Source organism: Coniosporium apollinis (assembly GCF_000281105.1).
Source record: "Coniosporium apollinis CBS 100218 chromosome Unknown supercont1.69, whole genome shotgun sequence".
In the NCBI taxonomy this organism is placed as follows: domain Eukaryota; kingdom Fungi; phylum Ascomycota; class Dothideomycetes; genus Coniosporium; species Coniosporium apollinis.
Genome location: NW_006913331.1, coordinates 16,685 through 35,268, shown reverse-complemented (window position 1 = coordinate 35,268; position 18,584 = coordinate 16,685). Strand labels below are relative to the sequence as shown.

General features: G+C 53.8%; 6 protein-coding genes across 6 annotated transcripts; 3 read left to right on the top strand and 3 right to left on the bottom strand.

Moving 5' to 3' along the window:
* Window positions 1–2,858: 2,858 nt before the first annotated feature.
* Window positions 2,859–4,725, top strand: W97_08925 (uncharacterized protein; the record flags this gene model as incomplete). Its single annotated transcript, XM_007786800.1, has 6 exons — window positions 2,859–3,004; window positions 3,066–3,233; window positions 3,290–3,813; window positions 3,867–4,306; window positions 4,360–4,495; window positions 4,547–4,725. 6 exons carry the CDS (start codon window positions 2,859–2,861, stop codon window positions 4,723–4,725), a joined length of 1,593 nt encoding a protein of 530 aa, XP_007784990.1.
* A 1,262-nt stretch (window positions 4,726–5,987) lies between these two features.
* W97_08924 (uncharacterized protein) lies at window positions 5,988–6,868 on the bottom strand (the record flags this gene model as incomplete). Its single annotated transcript, XM_007786799.1, has 2 exons — window positions 5,988–6,467; window positions 6,545–6,868. The coding sequence occupies 2 exons, from the start codon at window positions 6,866–6,868 to the stop codon at window positions 5,988–5,990; spliced, it is 804 nt and encodes a 267-aa protein (XP_007784989.1).
* A 342-nt stretch (window positions 6,869–7,210) lies between these two features.
* On the top strand, window positions 7,211–8,385 carry W97_08923 (uncharacterized protein; the record flags this gene model as incomplete). Its single annotated transcript, XM_007786798.1, has 2 exons — window positions 7,211–7,300; window positions 8,092–8,385. The coding sequence occupies 2 exons, from the start codon at window positions 7,211–7,213 to the stop codon at window positions 8,383–8,385; spliced, it is 384 nt and encodes a 127-aa protein (XP_007784988.1).
* Window positions 8,386–8,902: 517 nt separating this feature from the next.
* W97_08922 (uncharacterized protein) lies at window positions 8,903–9,412 on the top strand (the record flags this gene model as incomplete). The annotated part of the gene is made up of 1 exon (XM_007786797.1): window positions 8,903–9,412. The coding sequence occupies one exon, from the start codon at window positions 8,903–8,905 to the stop codon at window positions 9,410–9,412; it is 510 nt and encodes a 169-aa protein (XP_007784987.1).
* Window positions 9,413–9,607: 195 nt separating this feature from the next.
* W97_08921 (uncharacterized protein) lies at window positions 9,608–10,530 on the bottom strand (the record flags this gene model as incomplete). The annotated part of the gene is made up of 2 exons (XM_007786796.1): window positions 9,608–10,410; window positions 10,461–10,530. 2 exons carry the CDS (start codon window positions 10,528–10,530, stop codon window positions 9,608–9,610), a joined length of 873 nt encoding a protein of 290 aa, XP_007784986.1.
* A 1,867-nt stretch (window positions 10,531–12,397) lies between these two features.
* W97_08920 (uncharacterized protein) lies at window positions 12,398–18,543 on the bottom strand (the record flags this gene model as incomplete). Its single annotated transcript, XM_007786795.1, has 2 exons — window positions 12,398–13,002; window positions 13,107–18,543. 2 exons carry the CDS (start codon window positions 18,541–18,543, stop codon window positions 12,398–12,400), a joined length of 6,042 nt encoding a protein of 2,013 aa, XP_007784985.1.
* Between the last annotated feature and the right edge of the window lie 41 nt (window positions 18,544–18,584).

The following is an 18,584-nucleotide window of genomic DNA, read 5'->3' as shown; positions in this document are numbered from 1 at the left end:
AGTGCGAAGCCGAGATGTTGGAGCTCGGAGAGGCAGCAAGGGCTAGAAGTTATGAAAAGAAGGACTGTTTGACTGCTAGGACAACAAAGAATACGCTGAGGTTGTAGAGATGATTATAAAGGCATGCGTTGTTCGGGGACTACATTTGACCGGAGGAGAGCTTGCTGGTGTAAGATGGCGGTCTGCGAGATGCTGCTAGCGAGCTGAGAACAATGTCCAGCCGTGTAAGGATGTCGTAGATCATTCTGGAGTAGCAATCCGCGAAAGGCGCGGAATTCGGTGGGCCTGTCCTATTACAAAGGAGACTTGCGCCTCGAGGACGGGAGAGAATCCTGTGGTATAGCAATGTCCGCATCCGAGGCATAGATGAGATAATCTGGCGTGGGGTGGATCTATGCAGGAAAAGTCTGGTGCCCAATAGACAACGTTCAGGGCAACCAAGCCTATGGGTATGCGAAGTGAGGACCCCCAGCGCACTGGCATCCAAATAAAGAACGCTTAAAGACATCTCACCTCATCACACTGCGAGCATGGCGCCCAAACCCGCCACTGTTGCAAGAAGGCAGGCTTACATTGATCATATCAACGAAATCTTCCGCACTGGCAATCAGGTATCGTATGGATAACCCAATCCATTGCATGCACAGAGCTTGAGACAGACATCGCCAGTCTTGAAGAACCAGGTGTTAAGTTGCCGAGGCAATGGTATCATCTCCAGTCACAAAGGGTGACTAAGGAGAGTCACCGAGGACCCAGACGCAGGCCGCGGAGAGCCAATCTGAGGACATGTAGAAGTGGCTGAGCCAGTCCTAAACAAGTACTTGGGGGCACGTGCGAGACACATCGATGCGAACATAGCGTTGCCCCAGGCGCAGAAGTCGGGACGGAGGACACTGGGCCAAGGAGAGTGACCGAGCCCGCCGCATTCATTTCAGACAGCCTCAGAACCCTCCCACGGCCGGTAGATACATAGTGTGCTGGTGGCTTTTTGACGCAACGGACCGTGTCCAAGACTGGCAAACTCGCAGACGCGGCTCCTGCCCCAAACGGACCCTGTGCCGAAGGGAGGCCCCATCCCCTTGGCTGTCATCCGCAAGAATCTCTCCTCAACAGGTACTTCGGAACAGCAGGCCGGAGAATCTCGCGCCTCGACACTCCTCCTGGACCCTTGTATGCGGCGTTGTGATCGGGCTCGGATCGGCCAAGGGGGTGAGTAAACCCGGCATGAGTTACCGAAGGACACTTCAAAGGAAAGCGGAACGGGTAGTTTATGCTTGCGTATTCTGCACACTGTCTCCAACCCTGAACAGCATAAGAGTCGAAGAGATGGTCCTGGAATGGAAATCGTCCAAAGGGCCATCAACCTGGAAGGCACGGAGGCAGATGGCGGCGCGGTCTTGTCAAAGAAGTGCTCTGGTGTATATTAGATGAATGCGTTAGGAGGGTGATTTGCCGGTGGAGTCTCTAGAGCCTCTGGAGGTGTTTGTGATCACTATAAACGTATCCTGCGGTGCCCGGCGACAAAACATGGCAGGTCTCGAAAACACCTCCACAGTGGACATTTCGACCAGCGCGCCGGTACCACGGAGGTTCCGTGTCCTCGGTCATCACATCGACGACTGCTGAGGGTTTTTTGGCGCCGCTCCTCGGAGTCTGTGACGGGAGTATGCGGTTTTCGAGAACTTACTGCACCTCGAGCGCGTCGATCATTCTGCTCTACAATGGCACGTCCGGTGTCTTCGGCAACCGACGTGTAGTGTTGCGAGCTCGTCTGCTCTTCGCGTTTGCGCGCCCAGTCTTCATTCGCTCACGGCTCGGGTGTTAAGTAACTCTGAGAGTATGTAGCAACTTACCTGATTCTGGATCAATCGGTTCAGATTGTCTTTTTAGATGTTCTGGCGCAGAGGGTAAGCCCTATGCTCGTAACAGCAACTTGCCCGATCTAAGCTCTTCGGGCTTCCCTTTGATCGGCGCGGTGGTGTGGTGGGCAAGTCCCATATCTCTAATATATTCGGAATCGATTGCACAGTCAACGGAACGAGAGTTCACTTTATTTACTACTGTAGCAGTTATTCCCGTCCAACGTTCTCGGCACTCTTCCGACTTCCTATAGAGAGTATCGGCAGACTTGCACGAGCTCGTTGTTATTGTAACATCGGATTGTAAGCGGCATGCCAATCAAACCTGCCACAGCTTGTGCCCTAACGTATGGAAAGGGACTTTCCGGTAAGGCGCCGCTTGCGGCACGCTCGCTTAACAAAACGGACTCCATCATAAGACCGAACGGATGCGGGGTAAAATACGGGGACGTTAGATCTAGCGGAAGCAGTTGCCCACGTAAGGCAGAGCCACTCGAGCGTGACATCGCTTGTTGATTCCTCGTTGACAAGGCTGGATGGAAGACAACACTCAATTTTTCAGTTTGGGAATCTCTTCCCGCCCCATTGATCTTCATTCTTTCTATGACAAGGTGTGTTATGCAGGTCATCCCATGCTCTCTTCACATGGATTTCTTAAGATTCACACCTTTGCAGCCGATATGGGTAGCTTGATGTTTATAGACCCAGCTTTGCCCAGGGTTATAAGCACAGTCTGTTCGCCAGCAACCTCTCGGTTTATCAAATAAAACGCTGCCTCTGCGACTGACCGATTTCTCAACTTTGCGCATCTTTATTCCGCACGAGCTTCGAGCCTACCATCGCATTGATCCATAGAGGATGGCGCTGATGGACGACCACCTGGCCCCCCCTGTGGAAAGGGGCAGCGTTTCTAGAGCGAGCTTCAACAGAATGCACGCCTTCCCGACTGAAAAGCGTGGTTCCTTCTCCAGAGCAAGCTTCGATAAAGCTAATTTGGCGATGGCCCTTCCGGATGTGACCCATTTGGAGATGGTTGATGAAGCTGCCGAAGAGTCAATTGAGAACGTTAGCACAGGCCCATTTGTCTGGCTCTGTGCTTTTGCAGCTTCTATAGCTGGTGCACTCTTTGGTTACGACACAGGAATGTGTGTAGAATTTCTGCAACTGAGTTCGTTGCTCAACTATTGCTGACTTGGTGTTCTTCAGTATCTCCGCTGTTCTTGTATATCTGGGCACAGACCTTGACGGCCATGAGATGTCCGCAAGCCAGAAAGAACTTATCACGGCTTTATGCTCGGCCGGAGCATTCGTCGGCTCCATCCTCGCAGGTCTTACAGCGGACAGATTTGGTCGCAAGGGTGCTATCTATTGTGGGTAAGTATGGAAGATATTGACAGAGAAATGATCAGCAAACCGCTAACACGAACAAGTTGCTTTCTCTTTACAATCGGTGCTGTTGTCCAGGGTGCTGCTTACAGCCTCGCCCAGATGTGCGTTGGCCGTTTGATTGTCGGCTTCGGCGTCGGCTCCGCCGCTATGGTCGTCCCTTTATACATCGCCGAGATCGCTCCCACGAATGTCCGTGGACGTATGATTGGACTGAACAACATGTCCATAACAGGAGGTCAGGTCATCTCATACGGAATTGGAGCTGCCTTTGCACAAGTCCCCCACGGTTGGCGGTACATGGTTGGGCTTGGCGGTGTCCCATCCGTTATACTGGCGTGCATTCTTCCTTTCTGCCCCGAATCGCCCCGTCAACTGATATGGCATGGACGTAAAGAGGAAGCTACTCGGATTATACAACGAATTTACAAACATGCCAGCTCCCAGCAAGTCCAGACAAAGGTTGCGCTTATTGAGGCGGCATGCGAAGAGTCAAAGGCCCTCAACCAAGGCACAAGTCGCTGGTCAATGGTCAAGCAGCTTCACACCAATCCCGCCAATTTCCGAGGTAAGCTGTGGTGGCTCCCTATGCATATTTCGCCAACTAATCCGTTTCTTCAGCTTTAGTATGTGCTTGTGGACTGATGGTCCTATCACAAATGTCCGGCTTCAATACTCTCATGTACTATTCTGCGACCTTGTTCGACATTGTCGGCTTCTCCAACCCGGTTGCTGTCGGACTTGTTGTTGCGGGCGGCAATTTCTTTATGACCTGGGTAAACATGATGACAGTCGATCCTTTTGGTCGGCGGCGAGTCCTTGTATGCACAGTGTGGGGCATGTCCGCAGGCCTTCTTGCCGTGGCCGTTGCATTTAGTTTCATCCCAGTCAATACCGAGACCCTTGAGGTTCAAGATAGGAGGATCTCTGCACCAGCGATCGTTGTGCTGGTCTTTATTATCTGGTTCGTGTTGTTCTACGGAGTTTCGGTTGGCAATACTGCCTGGATGAGCACCGACTTCTTCCCAATGGAGGTTCGTGCAATGGGAACAATGTGGTCAGTCTCCTTCACTGTTTTCGCGAAGAGATTACTCGTATTCTGTTACTAATTGAGTTACACAGGATGACGTGTTGCTGCTGGGGCTCCAACATTATCGTCTCCTCTACTTTCCTCTCTATGATGAAAGGCATAACTCCATCTGGCGCCTTTGGCTTCTATGCCGCTATTTGTGGTATTGGCTGGGTTTTAGGTAAGTGCTCGACAGCATTTCTCAAAGATAGGTTCTAATAGGCGCGAACAGTCATCTTCTTCTACCCAGAAGTCTCTGGTCTAACTCTGGAGGAGACTACTGAAGTGTTCCAGCATGGCTTCGGAGTCAGATATGCTCGTCAGCTGAGAAAGGAACGTAAAGACATTATTAAAGCCCGCAAAGAATATGAGAAGCAACACGGTGGTGGTACGATTGCAATGGGCCACTAGCTGAAGATTTAAAGATGGAGGCGCTCTGGGCTAGGGAGATGATATGTGTTGCCTTTTTTTCGATATCTAACAGCCATCGAAGTTGCAATAAGCGTACGCGAGTGGAGTAGTCAGATTATCAACGACTGCAACAATCAAGTGTTTCCGAAACTCTGCATGTGACCAGGTAAATAAGCTGTTTGCTAAGGTATATACTCTCCCTCTACTACACCTGTCCTCTACCTGCTTCGTGGAGGCGCAGCTTGCGGTGCACATCCAGGATGATACTATTGCTGTCGATCGTCACTTCTGAGTTAAATAGCGTGTAGCCGCCGGCGACACGCTCCAGAAATGCCTAAGTTTAGAGTAACCCCTGCAGTGCGGCAGGCAGCTTGAATTCGGCTGATTTCCTCGCCGTTCTCCATCACAACGCTTTCCTCGGCGCGTTTTGCGAGTGCATTAACTCGATTCAGTGGGGGATAGCATTCGGGGATGAATGTTTCAGGAGAGACAAGCAGCTTGATACCCTCCTTCCCAGCTTGCTTAATCAGTCGTGAAACTTCTAGCGTCGTAGCTGCCTTGTCCATAAAAACAGGAGCGGCGTGCACGGCGGCGACCTTGAACTTCTGGTTCGGTGTCTGATTGTCGAATTGCAACGTTATTGTAATATATTGTTGCCGATTACCAGGAAAAAACGGCTGGAGCCGAGGGAAAGACACAGGATGGAGCAGAACCTCAATCGAGAGAGGAGGAAGCTACCTTACGTATATGGGAAATCTGCTTAGAGCCCCGCTCGCCTTTAGAAATACCTATCGTAAGTACCGATGGAGACCAGCCACATCAGGCAGGAAAGAATTCTCAGCGCGACAGCAGCAGCGCTCGTTTACCGTCAATTCAACGAAGTGATTGACGATTAGCCGCTATAGTTAGTCTTGAGGGTGGCCGATGGAATGATAAGCCTTTAGATAGCTATTTAGACCTTGCTGTAAAGCATTATGTTGATAATGAAGGGAGCTCTGTTGTTGACGTAGCTCTGAAAGTCTCTGTCCGCGGTGAGGCTTTTCCCGCCCAGGGCATCCTAGTCTCCCAACTCCCCGGCAATCGCTTTCCTTGCGACGTCATAAACACCGCTGTTGTGTGCTATGCTAGGTTGTAAACGGGAGTGATGGACCGATGGATTATTTCAGGCAAACCCTCTTCCGCCGGACGTCGTACGCGTCGTGAAATTCCTCAAACATAGAGTTCCTTGTTGGCCCCGGATAATGCAACGCAAATATCGAATATCATCGGCGATACCAATATGTGACTGCAGCAACGGCCATTGCCAGGACCGGCGCAATCATCTTTGCCCCAGCAAGGAATTTCTCCTTCTTGATCGCATCAATCTTCTCCTTCAGCGCTGCAGCCTCGTTGACCCAAGGAAACTCCTCCTTTGGCACATCCTTCCCCAGAAACTCACAGAGCGGACTCCATCCGCTGCCCAACTGATACTCTAGCAGCCGCTCTTTTGGTACCGCTGCTCTTATCTTTCCGTAATGCTGTAGGTACACATCTCGGGCATTCCGGCGGATTTCGTCGGGATTCGAGGCGCCAAAGAAGCCAAGCAGCATCTTGCGGCATGTCCGTCCGATGTTCACGCCCAACGCGGGCTCGATATAGTTCACAATGATATCGGTGCCGGGGCCCCAGGTCGAGGAGATTACGCCATCGTCGAAGGAGGCATACCATTTTTCAATGTCTCGTTGGACGAGGATTACTTTAGCCTGGGGACGGTGAGATCTTAGCAATGGATGTGACACAAGGACTGGGTGAGGTAAAGATGGCGCAGTGCACTGCTCACCTCCGGATAACTCTCCAACAACTCCTCCCAGAAGAGCGCACACGGCGAATCCGTTGTAGCCGCGCAATGGCCCAGCAAGTCGTCCCATTCTTCGCGGCCATACGGCTTCCCCTTCTTGAAGTATTTCGCATCCGTCGCCTCCTCCCAGCGCGGCATGTGTTCGGGGTGGTCGATCATATCGAAGCCATGATATGTGTGCTTGAAATCGAGCTTCAGGAGGGCCTCTTGCATAGATTTTGTTCCGGTACGTGGCAGTCCGAGAGACAAGACTTGGAGGGGGACGGTGCGGGGGTGTCGATTTCGAGGCCGAGAGACATCGGTCATGGCTGGGGTGAAGGGAGCTGTAGAAACAGTGGAAGATATGTCTACCGCGATGGCTCTACTTATACCCAGAAAGACGAATCCTTCGTGTACTCAGATGCGCGCGCGGGGTGGGGGCGAAAAGTCGTTGCTTCACTCTACAGCGCACGTGACTTTACTGATATATATATATTTCAGAATACCTTAGCCTAAGCATATATGCATTAGTTTAGTACTATATTGGTATAACGCCCAGTTCGAGGAGCTCCGGTCGTTGGAGCAGCACGGCATTGTGCTGGAGGCGCCTGGAGTGGTGGAAGAGCCAGAAGTAGTGGAACAGGATCGAGGAAAGTATGCGACGAAAGTATGCGACGATGGCAGCGAGATACGAGGGGGGCTGAGGGGAGTCAGGCGCTGGTGGCGCGGTCGGTGTTGACGGAGTTGTCGGTTTTCAGGGTAAGGCTGAGGTTCAACACCATGCCAAGATCTGAAAACCTCGAGCTATATGCGGTTTAGTATATATTGTCAAGTGTATGCGGGGCTCTTAGTGAGGAAGCGGTGCCGGTGATCAAATCGCTATCGAAAAGCCACCACAACTGATATATACGCTTTTCATATCGTAATACACGGCCGAATTGCCTGCTTTCTCGTCTACGAGAGATGCAGAGTTTTGAAACTGATTTCACAAGGGAGAAGTTGTGATATTCTTGCCACTTAGTTACGGACACCGCTTCCTCACTAGAATCCCCATCCTTCGTAGTAGCTGGTGTTTGAATACGGCTTGCGAATCAATCAAGAGAAGGCGGTATTTGGACCGTTTGTCCAAAAAGGGAACAAAACGGACTTTTAGCTAATCCTCTGTTTCTTCCACGCATCTTGTACGGTGGGAGCTCGGCTTGTATAGGCCCGCTGTGATTGCAAGCGGTCGGAACTTCGATACGGATACCTGCGTTGTCTTTCTAGCACGGTGAAAATGCATGAAAATGTTGTCAAAGTCCGTAGTGTCTATGCCTCAAAGCCACTAGATCCATCCAAGCAAGGAATCAGACTGCCCTCCGTGACTCGAACACTTGACGAGCAGCTTATTGGAGAGCTCCGCGCCGCATCCCTGCACGATGCTCCTATGTATTCCGCTTTGTCTTACGTCTGGGGAGGTCCGGAAAAGACTGTGCCTCTCCAGCTTGACGGAGTCGCTATGAAGATCACAATCGATCTGGAACATGCTCTGAAACAGCTCGTTAAGGAAGACGAAGCTCTCGCTACAAAGACAAAGCTCACGCCAGCGGAAAAAAGCCCGCAACATCTGGATAGATGCTGTCAGTAACAATCAGGCGGACAGTACTGAGAAGGAGCACCAGATACGATTGATGGAGAAGATCTATTCGAGCGCCGAGCAAACTTTTATCTGGCCAGGCGATGCAGCAGACTACAGTGCCCTGGCCAAGGATCTCGTCTCGACGATTTTGGACACGGACTTTGAGAACTACAATGCTGAGGACTCGGCCTGGAAGGCGCTGTACGAGCTCTTCCAGCGACAGTGATGGAGCAGGATGTGGGTCAAGCAGTTCTTTCGCACGCTCCAATCGTCAAGTACGGCGCGAGAGAGGTAAAGCTAGAGCAGTTCGTCGACTTGGCATATATCTTTGCGGAGTACCGGAAACTCAATCTGGAGCGCTTCGCCCTTCTCGCGTATGTCTCAAGGGTTCCCTATCACCGGATGCTGTTCAAAGACATCAAGAAGGAATGGGCAGGCATCCCGTTGTGGTGGTGGTTTCACGGTGCCGGACATTTCGTGCCACTGAGACAAGCGACCGAGTGTATGCTCTCTTGGGTCTCATCCGAGAAAGCAGTCGAAACGAGATCAGCGTTGACTGCAGGAAGAAGCCGGGAACGAATGAGTATACCAAGTCAGACAGCCAGGTGGTGCTCGAAGCTACTGTGGTCATGTACAATGAGATGGGATTGAATATCCTAATCGGTGCAGAAGACGAGACCAGCCCGAACTTAGATCTTCCTTCTTGGTGTCCAGACTGAACAACGGTTTCGGAAGTCAGTTCTATGTTCGGCTACGGCTATTCCCCGTATCCAGTGAACACATCGCAGCACTGCCCATGGACTTTTGAGGGCACAGAGCTCCGGTCGCATCACGTTTTCCGCGCGTCTGAAGGCCTCAGGACTCTAGCGGTGGAAGCCTCGATAGTTGATGTCGTTGACTTTGCCGACAGAAATGACGTCGTCGAAGTGGAACCACTAGCCAGCTATACTTCCTCGTTTCGGGACCTAACAGACAAGCGTAACGTATCACCAGGGCTCCAACGTCAGCTTGGGCTACAGAAGGAGGATCTTACGAAGGCATTCACAAAAATCCGCAACCCAGAGCGAGATGCAGAAGAGGAGCGCGGAGCGCATATAGAACTAAGGCCCAACTTCAACGACGAGCAAAAAGGCTACAAGCTTGCGCTCTTGCAGGCTGAGAATCTAAAGGAGAAGACCGACGAGGGACGGCGGTTGCGCGAGGCAGTCAAGAGAAAACTCTGGAAAGGCGAGAGTATTCTTGCTTTCAAGTAAATACAAAGGGAGAGCGCTCTGATACTAAATCTTACCCCATTATGAAACTGCGATGCGTGTAGAGCTTTAAATGTTCTTCAGACCGCGATCAGATCTATCCGCTGCTTTTGAGCAGGACTGCACAGATAACACTCATAGTTGAGGTCAGACTCATTCAGCGTTGCTTGTAAATGAGTCGACCGTCTCCGAACGCTGCTATCGACTCCACTCGTGATCAATTGCTGCAAGTAGCGTCCATCTATTGGATATCCTCGGTACTGGCTCCGCAACTCGTCCAGTCTCGTTTATACGACGTTCGATCATCCTTGGGGTCAACCCATCGTTCCAATTATGCACTGAAGCCAGGATTTGCGCCGTATCAAACTGTGCCGTGACGTTTGGGAATACAGCGCGCTGGCATCCCATATGGTCAAGAACCACCGGCTCCCGATCTCCTAGCGGGTTCTCTGGGCAATAGTCATATACGAGCCAAACCGGTTTCTTTGGGGTGGTGACATCGATTACGGCGATGTAGTCGGTTTCCTTGAACCCTTGGGCAGCGGATTTTTCATTGCGCAGATCTTTGTACCAGAGGTGGCCAAAATCCTGGACAAATCTTGGAAGTGACACCTCGTGGGCTGGCGCTGATGGGAGAGACGGAGGGGTATGCAGCTCGGTTATACACCCGTGGAGGTCCATCGAATCGCTTACAGCCGGAGCTACGCATAGCTGGTCCAGCATCTGGCCACCGGTTCGGATAATGTATTCGAAGGAATCGTCCTTTGCCAACGGTATGTCGACATCCGTGCCTAGATAAACGACATCGGTGAGCGCCACCACCCTGTACTCTTGACGGCAATCGAGTAGCTTGATTTGCGAGAGGATCTCGGATGCGGGGGTTGGTGGCGGACTCGGAGTGCGACGCTCTTGGGAGGCGCGCCATCTCACGAAGGCGGCCATCTGATCAGGCTGATCTCCCAAGAGCTCTTGGAGGCACTTCATGAATGCAACCTTGTCGACTGGACTACAATAAGCTAACGGGCGTGAAACTTTTGGGCGCATTGTATACCTGCTGGAGAAGGCAAAAGCCTCTCGATGTTCTCGAAGTGCTCGCTTGTGTTCATGTTCTCTGAGTCCATTACGATCAGGGAACTGGAGGACCGGGCGAATGGCAAGAATAAGGCGTTTGCAGTTGATGAGAAAGGCTTGACGAGAGGGGAATGTGTCCGTTGAAAATCGCGCGCGAGAAGCGCTTACCTATATACCTACTCTGGCTCACCCCTGATAGGATCGTCCCGTGGTTGGAAGGAGCCTGCGAAGATTCGGTAAGTAACTCCCCGCACCATGGTACGTCGAAAGCATTTCCCGTGGGCACTCATCAACAACACTTACTCTGCATTTCGTCCGGGTGCGGCGATTACTTCGACCAATATGGGGCGCCGCGGTTGCATGATGCACTAAATATCCGAACGACAGATTAACCGTGACCACAATCGACACCCTGCAGCGGGAGATCTGTAGCGGGAGATCTGCAGCGGGAGGAACCTGATCGGCTGACCCCAAAGTGCATCGTTCGCACCGTCACCGAACTTTTTTGTTCCCGACAAGACCGCCTGCAGCAGCCTTCAGCTCTCGGCCAGAACGTCGATCCAATCCCATAACTTGAGTACCAATACCCAGTCTCGTCGAACCTTCCCCTGGCCCATCTCCATGTCAGAAAACCGCCGCGACGCCTAGTACCATCTCATTTGAGAGCCCAATACAAACTCGCTACCTTCGGGGCAGAACCCAGCCGGCTTGGAATCCTTCAAGAAGTACCGGACGCCTCTGTTAAACCACAATATAAGCTTCACGCTTGAACAGAGGCGGACGTAGACCTCCTTGGAACGAGCTTCGCAATAGATCGGTGCCGGCCGCACTCGACAATGAGGACCATTTGTACTGCCAGCTCCGCCTGGCCCATGTATACCACCTTGTGGCTTGGGCAACGAACAAAGTAATTGGGTTCTCATCCAATACATCATCAATCTATGGAGAGTGGCAACACCGTCCTATTCGATGGCGGGACGTACATCCGCAATATTCGCAGCTCCACCGACCACACAGGCGGCGCAACCATCTTCGATGCGGGCACGAAAATTGCTCCCTTCATGCAGAGTAAAACCCGCGTCGCTGCACCTTTGGATCAGGCTTGAACGTGTGGATAGGGTGCCCAGATCTCAAGCCTGAAGCAATGACAGAATCTGAGAAATTGGAGCTGGTTAGAGGTTACCGCTTCGCGGCGATGGCGCGCTGCATCGGGCGGTCGTTTATCACGACCGAGAATGGCTACTTCGGCCTGGCTGCTAAGACGACGCGGGCTGGTGATTGTGTTTGCCTCATCAGAGGGACCCAGTCGGCCTTCATACTACGACCAACGTTTCGTCGAGGTTCAATCTACAAACTCGTTGGGGCCGCATACGTTCAGGGTATCATGAATGAAGAACAGCTCGTGACAGCGTATCCTGATGAGGTAGAGGAGCTTTGGCTTCAATAATCACGCATTCGTGATAATGCCACACCATATGAACAGCGGATTTCTTTACGCGTGCATTAATCCGGACACAGGAGGCTTCATACAGTTAAGACTAGAGCTTACTAGGCATTGATCGCAGACAGTAATGCGCTTCGAAGTCCTCACGATGAAGAGCGCCTTTCTGATTAGCGGTTATTGGGAAGTGAGTTTCTCAGCCGGTCGCGCAAAACCCTTAGCATGTGAGCGAAATGGATATTCTGAGCCGGCGCGAGGTTTTCGGATACTCAATTATTATATTTACAGAGCAAAGATGGAGTATTATGATTCCGTGCCAGGATTCACCCTATCAACTAATGATACGCAACCAGCGCGTTGCCAGGCTTCCCCACGGCCTGTAGCCCAAGATTGAATGATGTAACCTTCTCCAGTCCCAAACGCCGAAGCACCGCTGCAAGTCCAGCGTCGCTCCTCCCCCAGCTACAACAGCCTCTTCACTTCTGCCCCATAACATCAATATACCGTCCACCCCTTTTCTTCCCCTTAACCGTCCCCCCCTTCCTCGGCGCAGCCGCACCCAACAAATCCTCAATACTACTCGCGTTACTCATGCTCGTACCCGGTCGGCTGGGCGGCGCACTCGGCGGCCCATTCAACGCCGCAACACCCTGCGGCTTAAGCGGCGGCGCGTCTCCATCCGCGTTCGACGCGGGCGAGCCTTCGCGTGCGGGGGTCGCGGACCGCGAGAGAGGCGGCCCTGAAGGGGGAGGCATGCTCGCGCTCCGCGACGCCAGGGCGCCGGGAGGTGGACCCAGTTTGCCCGGTGCGCCTGGCGGGGGCATTGAGCCGGCAGTGACGCCGCCGCTTGCAGCGCGTGGCATGGGAGGACCTTTTGGTGGGGGAGGTGTCGCGGCTGTAGGGGTGGCGGCGGTGGCTCCTGCTTTCTTGTTGACCCATTTCTTGAGGTCGGGGTCATAGACGAAGGAGTTTTCTTCGCCGAGCTTGGCTTTTATGGGTTTGTTGGGCGCGTCCGTCGCTTCGGATTTTTTGAGCCAGCCGAACCAGCCGGTAGTGGCTTTCTTGGGAGCGTCTTTTGCTGCTGTAGAAGGTGGTCAGTTCTGTTGTCTTATGGAGGTATAGCGAGAACAGGGCGAGACAATGAGGGGCACACGAGCGACAAGAACGAAGGGGCAGGGGACTTACCATCGGCTTCCGCAGCCTTCCGGAAAGCCTCGTCTGCTTCCCGGTCGGCTTGGGCTTTCTGCTGCTTCTTCAGCTCGGCTGCGCGCCGCTCAAAGTCATCATCGTCGTCATCCATGAACGATTTCTTCTTTGGCTGAGCTGAAGAGTTATCGTCAGAGGCTCGTGTGTCGGCTTGCGGCGGCTCCGGTTCGTAGGGCTGATAGGACGGCGGTTCATAACTCGAGGAGGGTGGTTCGTAGGAGGATGTCGGAGGCTCATAAGAGGCGGCAGGGGAGTCAAAGGAAGATGCAGCAGGATCGTGATCTGAATTCTGCGGCTGATAGTCTTGCGGCATATAGCCTTCAGCATCAGCAAGGTGCGAGGGGTCCTCAACCGGTGGCGTGGGCATGTAGGGACTTCCGTACTCCGCTCGCAACGGACTGGTTTCTGCCCTCATGCTAGACGAATGTATGCCACCCTGCTGCTGCGCCTGCAAGCTCCGTCTTGGCGGACTGTACTGTGGGGACGGCAGGTAGGTATTGGACTGCGTTTGCTGTAATTCCGGCGACTCTGATCGTCGTTGCATCGTGAGACCCAGGCCTGAGCCGCGTCGCTGGGCGCCATCATTGGAGCGCTGAGACTCGACTGAAGGCCTGCTAGGCTGATACGCCTGCGCGCCCCCAGGAGCATAGCGGGACGAGGAAGGGTGGTCGGAGGAAGTACGCGGCGTGTATGCCCCGCCGCCAGGCGCATATCTCGAGTTACCGGCGGTTGTCGTGGACGAAGGAGACATCATCATTCCACTACCGCCAGTATAAGATCCGTAAAGATCAGTAGCCGACGCGTTGCGACTGATTGTGGGAGTGCCTCCGGCGACCTTGGCGAAGGGACCGACTTCGGCGCCAGCAGCTCCACCGGAGCCGGTACTCGCAGCATCGCTCTCGTCGCCGGCGATAAAGGAGTTGAACTTCGCCATCGCCCAGCCTGAAGCTTTGTTCACGCTTGGCTTGGAAATCCATGAGTTGCCGTCCGTTTGTGGTGACTGTGAAAGACGTCTGGATAGATCATCTAGTGCAACAATTAAGCTGGGGTGATAATACGGCGACATTCTTGTAGTTGACTTGAACGCAGCAGCGATGGCGTCGCAGTACTGCTGTGCTTCATTGCGATAGCCGTACGATGCAAGAATCGTTGCGTGGTGGAGTTTGTATGCCTGCAAATGAGGAATGGCTGGTGCCGCTGAAGAGAGAAGAAGGGCGAACTCGTAGACTTCAGTGAGCAAGATGGCTTCCATGCCTCGGGAGAAGTCGAATGGCTGATGTACGTGATCTGCGCCGATGAGCACCATATTAGACTGGGGGTCATCCGCGCCGCCCAGGTAGACGATGTTTCTCGCGAAAAGAAAGCAGATGTGGGCTGCCTCGATCCGCCCATAGCCTGCGAGCAACTTGCCGAGAGTAAGAATAGCTGTGACATCGCTCTCACTGCGGTTATTGAGGACTAATACGAGTGTTTCGCGCCAGCGGTCAAGGCCTTCGAGCGTGTTCTTCGTCGAACCAACGCCTTCAGCCTTGCTGACCATCTGGAACCCGGCCCGTGCTGATGCTGGCACAAGCTGGTCGATGCTCTCCTCGAGGTTGCCGGCGAAGATCTCGTACAATGCTGCAAGGGGCTGCGTGTTATCGCCCAACTTCTTGACCTCTTGTCGCACAAACTCTTGCGCGACCTGCTTCCAGACGTCCTTTTCCAGTGTTGACGAGATAAGCATGGCATGAGCCCACAATCTCTGGTCGACAGCATGCCACACCGCGCCCTTCCGATCTCCCTTGGCGAGATATGTGCGTAGCTCATCGAGAGCCCGCGGGTCCACAGGGTCGGCTTGTACCTGTGGCCCGGTTGTCGGCGCCATGCCCACTAACTGCGCGCCGGTAGCAAAAGCATCGGTTGCGACCTCGGCCTTCTCAGACTCCGGCGAAAGAACCTTTCGCACAGCTTGCTGGACAGCGTCATTCCCCTCAAGGTGGCCGTCGTGTTCTACGAGCAACTGCATGACCTTCCATAGCAAGATCTTCTCCTCGTAGCGTTTGAGCGCGTCTGCAGGCATAGGGCTGTGAAGGATGGAAGACTGTAGGTCTTTGTCCATGCTCTCAATACTTGTCTTGAGCCACGTGATGACATCCTTCTTCTTCCCCTTTGCCTTTAGAGGCCCGGGAAACCTGGCAAGTTTTTCATCAAAGGGGCTGAAGTCCCTGGCGCTTTGCAGCTTCACCTCGCCTGGGCTGCATTTTATCATCGGGCCAGCATGACCGGCGCCATATCTAGGGATCTGCTTGGGGAAGGTCGTGACGACAGTACCACCGAGCCCCCAGCGAAAGATTGGGCAGCCTTTCCATCGTTCAAGCGGATCCTGTGCCCGTTCGTCTGTGGGCGTAATGAAAGATATGTCTTGTGAGAAGCCTCGTCGGTGAGGAAGAGTCTGAGGAATGGCAGGTACTGCAGCGGCAGAAGTCGGCGACGTAGGACCGTGTACAGAAGCGGGTCGCTCGATCGGGATCAATCCTGTTAACTTTGGTCTCTTCATTGTCGCACCTGGAGACTGAGTTTGTGATCTTCGAGGTGGGGCAAATCCAGGTTCAGAGCTCGGGATGGAGGGCTGATGCTGAGGCGCGTACTTTGACTGCTTCCTGGGTGAACTTGCAGCAGAAGGAGGTCCGCTCTTGGGTGGCGGAGGCGGAGGAGTCGTGGACTTGGATGGAGCATCTGCTTGGTAGTGCATCGATGCAGCTGATGGGCTGGTCACTTGTGCTGACTGGTGAAGTTCCCCAACTTCATCTAGGCTTTCTTCCATTATAGCTGCCGTCCGGTTGTCTACGCTCCGCATGCTAGCTGCTTGTAGCTGGGCATCAGGAACTGACACCGAGCGTGAAAATGGTGGAGGCTGCGGCTGTTGCTGTGGGGTCGTGTGGTGCGCAAGGGGGCTTGACGTCCTTGGTGCAAAAGGCTGAGGAGCAGGTCTTGGCGGGGCACCCTGTTCAGCAACATATCTGTTATGCACGGATGAAGCAGGGCCGGGGGGGGGAGCAGGCGAGTACCGCGGTCCTGCTGATGGAACAACAGGAGGGGCGGGCGAGTATCGTGCATTGACAGGTGGGACCGCCGGCGGTGCTGGAGAGTACTGCCGTGACACTTGCGGCGGGGCTGGCATTGTCGTCGTACGAGGGAGCACTGAAGGCCGATCTGGAAACGCGGGAAGTCGCTCAGGCGGCTGAAACTGAGGAATTGAAGGTGGAGTGAGCGGTTGCATCTGCTGGGTTGGAGCACTGAAAGATGAAGCACGATTCGGCGGCAGTGGCGGTGGACCCTGTGATTGAGGGGGCGTGGGAGCCGTAACCTGCGGCGTATATCTTCCCGACGGTCGAGGCTTGGTCACGACCGGTAGGTCTGCAAAAAAATCACTAGCGCTCGGCTTTGGAGTAGGCTGCGTAGTGCGACGAACAGTGCCGGTATCGTAAGCCGGAGCGGTTGCCGGGGCTTGAGTCGAGTGGCTGGACGACGGTGGTGACAAAGTTGTGGAGGACATGTTCGAAACAGGCGGTGCTTGCGGCCTGGACGGGCCGGCAGACATGTTCGACTGCATGCTGCTACTACGCGGCGGTGGAGGTGTAGGCTGAGCGATAGGCGTAGCATGTACCGGTGCCCGTCGGCGAGGCTTTGAGATGTCTTCCGGGAGGTCATAAGGCGAGTGGTAGCCCCCTTTCGCCTTGTCGGCAAAACTTTGTGCAGAGCTCACTGCGGGTGGTCTGGTCTGTTGCTGCTGGTATGGGGCCGGTTGCCCGTACGCTGCGTTTGAGTAGGCACCGTAGGCAGAAGTTTGGTTCCTCAAGGTTGCGGGTCGTTGGTCAGTCTTTGAAAAATCGGAGAACTGAGGACTCTGCGGCAGATAGGGGTTGGTGGTTGCGGGCGCCGCCCGCTGCGTAGATACAGGTGCATACTTCTCCATGGACACTGCGGAGATACCGTTCGCCCCGGCTATCGGGAGCAGTTCGTTCCCATCTTGGTGCGCCGGTACGCCTGCATCCTCTTGAAGAAAGCCTTCTCCATCATCATCGAATAAAAACACGCCGGGGTGTGCGGTAGTGGCATCATCTATTAAAAGATCGTCGTCTTCCAAGGCGGCTTTCCACATTGCATCCAGGTCCTGCTCAGTCGACGGTTGCATGCTCGGATCAATCTCTATAGAAGCACGTGGCGCGTCAGTGTCAGATCCTGGATGTATAGTGCTGTCTAGTTGAGATTCTTGAGGTTCGTTTCGGGCCTGTACAACACCACTGCTGAAATTGAAGCCATCGTCGCCGAATTGATCCCAATCAACAGCGAATGGCTTCGGCTCGCCAAGTAATGAATCGCCTTCCCTAGCTGCTGTATCGTCTTCCGTTGAAACCAATCCGTTCTGATCAAGAGCCCGCTGCTGTTCAAAGGTCCCATCGAATACAGGTGCATCACGAGACCGGCCCCAACCCATCCCGCTTGTAGCAGTTGTGGACCTTCCTTCGGTTGTCGCGGATTGAAGCCAGGACGTGGAATCACCTCCGCCTGAGAGTCCTGTAGCTTCCCAATCGGACGCAACCGCACCAGAAATGCCTGCTGCTGTTTCAGAACCTACACCTGTTTCTTCACGATGCTCAGAAGATGGCTGCATCTTAACCGCCTCAAGATCCGTAGTAGGCTCGCTGATTTCTTGATCCGACTCCGAATCCTCTTCGGCGTTCGCGTCGTCCTCGACAAGAGGAGCTCCAGTTGCGCTGAGTGCAACATCCTGTTGATCTGCGTGGTCGAAGAATGGTTCCGTAACGTCTTCGTTGACCGCCTCTTCAAGCAAGGTGGTTTCACCCTGGTGTTCATAATTCTCCTCTGGCGGAGGTTCGGCCTCTTCCCTCTCCGGTTCTGCAACTGGCGGACTAGAGTTGAAGGGGTGCCGCGAAGCCACTACGGATATGTCTTCGTTTTGTGGCGGCTCAGCCTCCATCTCCATGCCCTGTCCTATGGGTGGAGAACCAGTATTATCCATCCAACTTGGCTGGTCACCACCTCCTGTTGGTCCCGGCACCCCTGAATGTGCGGCCTGCTGTGTCGATACTAGGTGTGCCGCTGGCAGGTCGTATGCGGGGGCACCATAGCGATCGAAGAAGTCGTCGTCCGAAGTGGGCTCTTTGTATACCGCGTGCTGGGCATCTAGCCTATCGAGAGCGTGATGCCGCGCTGGAAGTTCATCCTGTTCGGTCGCAAGCCCAAGGCCGGTATGCGCCTTAGCTCGCAGAGATGCCGCTGAAGGTAACTCTCCATGTTCCGAGGGCGGCTCGGGGGCAGGGTCTCCTTCGGCGTCCGACCGCAATGCCGGGTTCCACGATGCGCCGCCATAGGCGTAAGAGAAGTCTGGGATGCCGGCCTCGTTGTCCATTACGATGAAGGAGGTATTAAAATGGTATTAGAAGTAAGTGC